General features: G+C 46.5%; 1 protein-coding gene across 2 annotated transcripts in view; it reads right to left on the bottom strand.

Moving 5' to 3' along the window:
• Positions 1–266: 266 nt before the first annotated feature.
• cttnbp2 (cortactin binding protein 2) overlaps positions 267–7542 on the bottom strand; it is a 40704-nt gene continuing 33428 nt past the window's right edge. For both annotated transcript variants that reach the window (XM_076992206.1, XM_076992207.1), the window contains exons 12-24: positions 6670–6765; positions 6219–6298; positions 5792–5878; positions 4481–4580; positions 4138–4293; positions 3780–3961; positions 3288–3466; positions 3004–3209; positions 2598–2780; positions 2435–2486; positions 2176–2287; positions 1773–1922; positions 267–1456 (exon numbers count right to left, since the gene is read on the bottom strand). In XM_076992206.1, coding sequence (XP_076848321.1) covers positions 1154–1456; positions 1773–1922; positions 2176–2287; positions 2435–2486; positions 2598–2780; positions 3004–3209; positions 3288–3466; positions 3780–3961; positions 4138–4293; positions 4481–4580; positions 5792–5878; positions 6219–6298; positions 6670–6765 — 1886 coding nt within the window. In that variant the 3' untranslated portion in view covers positions 267–1153. The remainder of the gene's footprint in view (positions 1457–1772; positions 1923–2175; positions 2288–2434; positions 2487–2597; positions 2781–3003; positions 3210–3287; positions 3467–3779; positions 3962–4137; positions 4294–4480; positions 4581–5791; positions 5879–6218; positions 6299–6669; positions 6766–7542) is intronic.

Below are 7542 nucleotides of genomic sequence, written 5' to 3'. Positions count from 1 at the left end.
TGACTCTCGACTCATGACTCATGGTTCTTTAGGCTGCATGCATGTCCAAACATACTTAATCTCAAAACAAGCCTCTTCTTGCTTACAGACTGAATCACCTTCTGCTCTACGTATCGAGCTTAGGAGAAATCGTACATCTACACATCTTGTTTTATGATGTTTTTCTTTGTTTTTTTTTTTTTTTTTAGATTAGTTTTCAACTTTGATAACACTGGAGAACACGTGGCAGGGTCTGGAGAGAAAAAAAGCACAAAGTTGATCTGATGGTTGAGCTAACAGTGCATTTTTAATCGTTGTGCTTAGAGGAATCAGGACAATTCTCTGAACCTCATCAGACAACTATCTTACAGTTCAACATCAGTGGTCGACTATAGTCTCTTCTGTACAAATGAACAATTGGTGAGTTTAAAATAATACTTGATTATCCCAAGTGTTTGTTACAGAAGAACAATCAATCAAAAATGAATGTGTGCTCTCTCAAATGTCAGGAGCCTCCCCCGCCGGTTCATGCCTGACAACTCGACACGCATTCTGCGAAGAATTGAAACTACTTATTATGGCTTTACAGACAAATGAAAACGTTTGTTTGCAATGACATTACTTATTGCCACATTCAGTTCACTTTGAAACAAGTGAAAAATATCAACAAAAATTTAATATTACAAACATTATGTACAGTTACTTTTTTGTCTTTTAGCTTCTTCAGTGTACAAGCTCAGTACCACATACACTAGTCTATATAACATTTAAGTTGCCACTTTTTATTTACACATATTTGGTAAAACCCTGATTAATTTCAACATTGTTTAAAACCAACCTTGCAACTACTTAAAACATAAAATACTTGAAAACTGCGTAATAGCAAAAAAAGACTGTCTGCTTTTCCTTTGATCCACAACATTTTCACCTAAAAGGCAAAAGTTGACTAAGCACTTATTTTAGTAACCTTCACGTGCTACTTTTGCAAACACTTTTCTTTCAATCTCAATACTTCAACAGTGAATTATATTAAAACTATGGTCCCCAAGTACACAAGGTAATATAGTGTAACAAGTATGGACAACGTGTAAATACTAAAAGGCTTTCAGTAACATAACTTCACAACGTGGAGGGATTTTACAGAGTAGGGCTATGGGCTTGGGAAGGGAGAATTTTATTTATGGTTACTGTAATTTTCATGCAAGCTGGAGTTCAGTATCCAGATCTCCTCTTCTGATTGGTTGTTTCTGCCGTTGCTGGGTGGGGCCTGCCTTGTTCTGCTGCTCGTATTGGCTCTGCTGGGGTTGCTGCTGTGGGTGTGGGGGGAACAGGTTCTGCTGCTGAGACAGGAAGTGACTCGCTGGGTGCCGCTGGGGGTCTGCTGCTGCCCCCTGCTGCTGGGGACAGGAAGCTGAGACTTGGGTCTGGCCAAACGCCGTGGTGAGGCGTGGCTGCCTGATGAATGGCTACTGTCCATCTGTGAATGAGTGGTCAGTTCAGAGTTCAGTCAGAGTTATTTGCACAACTGTCACAGACATCATCCCGGACAGAAATCTAGATGACAGCAGACACGGCCAGCAAACATGGCCTACATCGCCGTAAACAGCAAGTTTAGAACTGTGGTATACCTCACACAGTGTCAGTCCCAGGAGACTTTTCCTACTTTTACACACAGATGAGCTTAGAAAGGACTATGAGATATGAGTCAGATATGTTAAATCAGATGAAACAGTAAAATGGTGAGACCATCCTAAACTGAAGTGTGACTCTCCTGCTCTAGAGGTTGGTGTTACCTGTTGCTGTGGAGGTTGGGCTACCTCCACACACCTCTCCACCCTTACACTTTGTGGCTGGATGGCGGTGTTGCCCTGCTCAGCCCTCCTCTGGGGAGCGGCTCGAATTGAGCCAGGGAGCATGATGAAGTCCTCCTGGGACAGAGCGATCTGCAGCATGGGTACAAGACAAGATCATGTTTCAATATGAATATGAAGAATGGGTGTGACTTGTTAATCCAGAACTGTGGGAATTAACCGAGGGAGCTAACGGGTGGTAAAAATGCTTTTTTTGATCCAGTTCCACCATTTGGGTCATTTCGGTCAGACCCGAAGCAAATCAGTGTGGGCCACAGTGTAATGTTTCACAGGGTGGAACAGTTGTACAAACCCGTTACTAATGGAAAGTAGTGGATTGGGTTACCTTGCTTATGTCGGGCTCAGACTTGCTGGAGCACAGGGACTGTATTTCCTTGATCAGATCACTCTCATCATCAGAGTAGAGAGCAAGAGTGACAGAGTCGCCCTCACTGAGTCTGAAGGGGCACAAATCACTGGTATCACACAGACACAACTACCCCAATCCCATCAGTCCCATTACTGAATATTCCAGAAATACTGCATGTGGAGGTATAGCTGAGCCGTGTGCTCTGCCGATAGAGGCATGATTTCAAAACACCAACCTCGGATGACTGATGTTTGTCAGTAGGTGGATATCTGGATTGGCCACAGAGCCTGCAGAATGAGAAGATGTCACGGTGTTAGCCTTACAGTAAAACACAGTACAGAGAAGAATGAGATAAATCACTTCTAAGAACCATCAACCTAAAATAATCCTTCACGAACCTTCTCGCAAGGAGCTGCTGGATGCTCGCCCAGCGCTGAGACTTCCTTTCTTTCGTGGACTGGTGTTGGATCTTCTCCACGCACCACCGTCACGTCCCTTTCGCCCGCCTTTTCTGTAGGAGGAGCTAATGGAGGAGAGGGGGAAGTACCCACCTCGGAACTCTGACAGGAGCCCATCCATTTCTAAATGGCATTCGGACACAAAATAAGAATTGTAACAACCAGTGTTTAGAAATACTACATAGCAATTCATGACAATTCTCATTTTGGTGGCTAATCCTCAAAACTACAATATTGACAGATGATGATCATCTAATTATGTCACAAGGCACTTCCCAGGTCCTGTGGTAGCAGAGCCACAGGTGAAAGGCATTGTGGGATGGGGGTGGGGTAATTAACACTACACCTGAACGAGGCAGCGGGCAGCCCTGCAGCACGGCCTTATTAAGGAGAATACTGAGAGATGCTCGGACCACGGCTCGTTGCCCTGGACTCAAACCCTTGTTGCTGGGAGACCATCGTTGGGAGTGAGGGCGCTTGGTTGTTACCCTGGAGATGACAGCATCCTCGACACGAGGGACCACTGCCACGTTCCACAGGTGTGCCAGCCACCTGAACACAAAGTAGAGACGCTGGCACGGCGCACGCGACTGTAACAGGAGGATGAATGTGAGGATCTCATGGACTCACTTTACGATGGTGTGTGTCGACTCTGGCAGGACTGGGCAGGAAAGGAAGATGTGGGGGCCCAGGAGGGCTTCAGGGGTCCCCAGGCGAGAGAGGCAGCCGTTGAGCTGGTACCAGACCGAACACACCCAGCAGAGAGCTCTGGGCACGGGCTCATCAGGGACCCAATTCTCACCCTGAGTCTGTCACAACCATTACAACACAGGTCAATAAGGAAAATCTACAACAGCACGTTAAAAAAAAACAATTAGCACATCCATGTTTATAGATCCTGGTCCTACAGTTCTTCCTGACTGGCACTTTTACAGACCTTTTGGAATTTTACCCTCACGACTGTTAATAAGATGCTGAAGTGAGTCAGGTATACTGGAGCAGGGAGAACTCAACAACGTGCCAGGCAGCATGCTCCAGGAATAAAACAGATTTCCTGCCCAGCAGAACAGGAAGAAATAGAGGAGGAGGAGGAGGAGGAGGAGGAGGAGGAGGAGGGCGGACCTGGTGGAGGAGCTTCCTCCGGAGGTGGCGTGCCAGCATGCCGCAGAGAGGCTCCGTGTCCCAGCGCAGCTGCACCCAGCGGAAGTGCTGCTGCAGTCGGAGCTCGGCGCCCTGCAGCCGCGGCCGGGCCAGCGTGCCGATCAGAAAACTGCCCTCCTGGAAGTAGTACTGCCCCTCAGGACCTGCGGGACAACAGTCGCACGGCTAGCGCACACAGCAGGAGTTTCAGTCCTACCTCATCATTAACGAAGGGTTTGACGTTTGGTATGAACACAATCAGAAGCTGATCTAGGCTGCACTGGAGCCCTGGAGTGTGGGCTTCTGTGGTTTGCTTTCTGGGAGGAAACACGAGTCTCACCATGGCTAAGGGAGACGGAGTAGAGCAAACCACGGTTCTCCAGCGCCTCACACAGGTCATCCAGCATGTGGCTGAGCGACTGGGCTCTCTCCAGCCCCTCCAGAACCACGACCACGCACGGTCCAGCCGCGCCCTCCCGCACAGGTACCAGGAACCCTGAGACACAGAGAATCACCCACCCCACCTTTTTACCACACACACACACACACACACACCCCCATACTCTGCCATGCACTTTTCAGTGCATAATATCTCGCTAAGATGTCAACACATTTGTCACATCTGTCAACACATTTCAGTGGTGTGACAAATAGATCTGGTTGAGTGATGAGGAAGGTCCTACCACAGTTGATGAAAGTCTCTAGCAATTGGTCCTTAGATAGGTTCTCCTCTATCTCCACATGGATGATCTCACAGCCTTTTCCCATGGCCTCCTGCCGGTGCTGGAGAGAGTGTACGTACGTACGTACACACACACACACACACACACACACACACACACGAAAGCAGCCATCAATGATATCTTACCCCACTTTGCCAAAAAGCATACATATTTTAAAGCATTTTAAATTGACTGTTAAATTTTCAATCTCAGCTTCCTCTGGCTTTTAGGCTGAGGCTACACAAATGGTGGGGACACATGAACACATCTCTGCTGGAGACTAATTTTCTGGTTTTAAACGCAAAAGCACATCTGACAGCTGACTTCAGACGGACAGCCAGCCTCTCTCATCCTCTGCTGTTCGACTCAAAACAGCTGAGGCGTTTATGTTCCAACTCACTGTGCTGCCTCAAGACCACAGGCCAGCCCTTGCATTAAGAACACTTGGCAGCGAATGTTCTTTCTGCTACAGTGGAAGAAATTCAACCTCCCGTAGGCAAGACTGTTCCAGATCTACATAGCCATCATCAAGGCCACTCTAGCTTGACTATTGCTGCCTGATTTAGTCCTGCATCTGCCCAGGCGAAGACGAGGCACATTATCCTATCATCTGTAACTTGTGTTCTGGACCCGTTATGAGTCTGTATAGGGGAGGTCGCCGTACGCCATCCCATACGTGTAAAGATGGCTCCCTGTGTACGACTCCCACGGGTCCCTCCCTTCAATCTGCCTTTACCCACATATAGTGGTTCTCTCCAGTCTCCCCTTAACACGATTCTGGTCTCATCCCTGCATGTATTTGCATTCAGACCTACTTTGTGACTCATACATTTGTACATTTGGATATCATGCACACATTGCAGAGACTATGGACGTGTTAGTACTGCATCTTAGAGCTGTCAAGTCCCGTTTTGTGACGTAGGCGGTAGGACTTGCAGAAGTTCACTTATCTTCTCCCAGAGGCAAAGTCCTTCACATTTGCTGAAGTCTTGTCTCATTAGACCCATACTGTTACAAATCCCTTGGACATTCTGACTATATACTGGTTACATGTATGCACATGATGGATAATCCAGTTCCTCCCACATGACACTCTCATGGATGATGATACATGGCCAATAAAATAAACCCAGTTCCATTTCAGATTTTCCCTTACAGCAGTTCTCTCAACTATTTTTAACCTCACAGCACGTGATCACCAAAACAAATTCCTTGTATGTGGAAATGCACTTCTGAAATTCTGATGCCATTATCCACTTTTTCGCTTCTTACCTTGATGTGGTAGGAGATCTGGTTGGCGATGTAATCCTGACAGCTCCCCTCAAGGCCGTGGAAAATGACATTGTGATATTGTTCAACCTAAGCCAGTGTGTGAGGGGACACACCACATGTCAAGCAGTAACAATCAAGACAGCACACCATGTAGAATTAAGATACAACACACACACACACACACACACACACACACACACACCGGTCGATAGCAGTGTCACATAAACTCAGTCATGGTTCACTTGTCTGAATTACAACATTACACAGACCACATATTTCAATGTAGTACATATTGGAAAATGGTGTGGGTGTGTGTGTGTGTGTGTGTGTGTACATGCACTAGAGGGTTGGAGACCCAGCCTCACTGGCTCCAGGTAAGGAACACCAGACAGCTGTAGGCTCAGTGTGTGTGTGTGACTCAGCGTACCAGGCGGACATAGTTCTGCAGTAGCTGGAGTGGGATGAGAGAGTCGTAGGTCACCTCATCCAGAGCGCACCGCGCCAGGCCTGACACACAGCAAACACACACACCGTGAAAAACTACAGTGCCAGGAAACCCAGACAACCAAGCAACCCAGATCACAGATGCTTATTTGTAAAAACACCTGAAAGGACTTCAGTACACAATCACATGTGGTGTGATATTCTGGATCTTGGGTACCATGACTGGATGGACAGGAAGTATAGATAAACGACTGAATAAAAAATACTGAATTACTGCAGCCTGTGCTAATGTAGCTATATTAACCTTATGATAGCAATGAAAAAGGGAAACGGTGTTTCAATGAGAAAATTCAGGACAGAATCTGCGTGCAACGCTGACGTAAAAAAACAGAAAAGCTGGAGTGGCAGAGCAGCAGATGTGGAGCGTGTCAGACCTTTGAGGACGATGGAGATGCGCTGGCTCAGACGCTTCCGGATCAGATCCCAAGGAGACTGCACCAGATCCTGGCCCAGCAGCCACTCCGCCTCACCTGCAGTGTGCACACGCACGCACAAATTAATAAAGAAACTACGTTCAAGTTCAGTGGTGGATGATGGATAAGTGTTTGCGCCCATGTGTGTGCTGGTGCATGGCTGCTCGTGAACGACCGTGCAAAAGTGTATTAGGTAATATGGAAATATAATTCCAAGTGACGGGAGAGCCTTCATGCTGTATGCTGCTGGTTCCTCCTGTCCCCCCCCCCCCCCCAAATCTCTAGCTTCTCCTCCATGCTGAATGTCTTCATGAATAATAAATACCCATCATGCTGTTTGGTGTCATGGTTTCATTTGTGACATCTGCTATTATTATTTTTTTTGCAAAGCACCTTCCCTGGCAGCATAGCAAAACACTGTATAACAACTTATATATATATATAAGTGGTGGGCCGTTATTGGCGTTAGATAATGTGATACACTTATCGGGCGATATAAACAATATCGCGGTTAATCTATTCTTAAAGTTGGGTTGGGAACTGGGTCAAAATAGGTAAGCAAACTGATGACATTCACCTTGATAGTTTAGCTTGGCTGTATTCCTAATCAAATTGCACAGTAGGGGGCGAGAACGAGTTTTCAAACCTGTGAATTACCACCCACAACAAATCGCACGTGTGCTTACATGGATGCAGCCACGAAGCTGCCAGGTTTGCTTCATGGAAAATTAATTTTTAAGAAGCTTCCTAATGGAGACATTGACAAGACTAAAGTTGTTTGCAGCTTATGCAACACGGAATTAGTTTATTGTAGGAGTTCTACCAGTCTGAAGT

Source organism: Brachyhypopomus gauderio, chromosome 2 (assembly GCF_052324685.1).
Source record: "Brachyhypopomus gauderio isolate BG-103 chromosome 2, BGAUD_0.2, whole genome shotgun sequence".
Lineage (NCBI taxonomy): Eukaryota > Metazoa > Chordata > Actinopteri > Gymnotiformes > Hypopomidae > Brachyhypopomus > Brachyhypopomus gauderio.
Note: the sequence above shows the minus strand (reverse complement) of the source record. Positions and strands in the feature narration are given on the sequence as shown.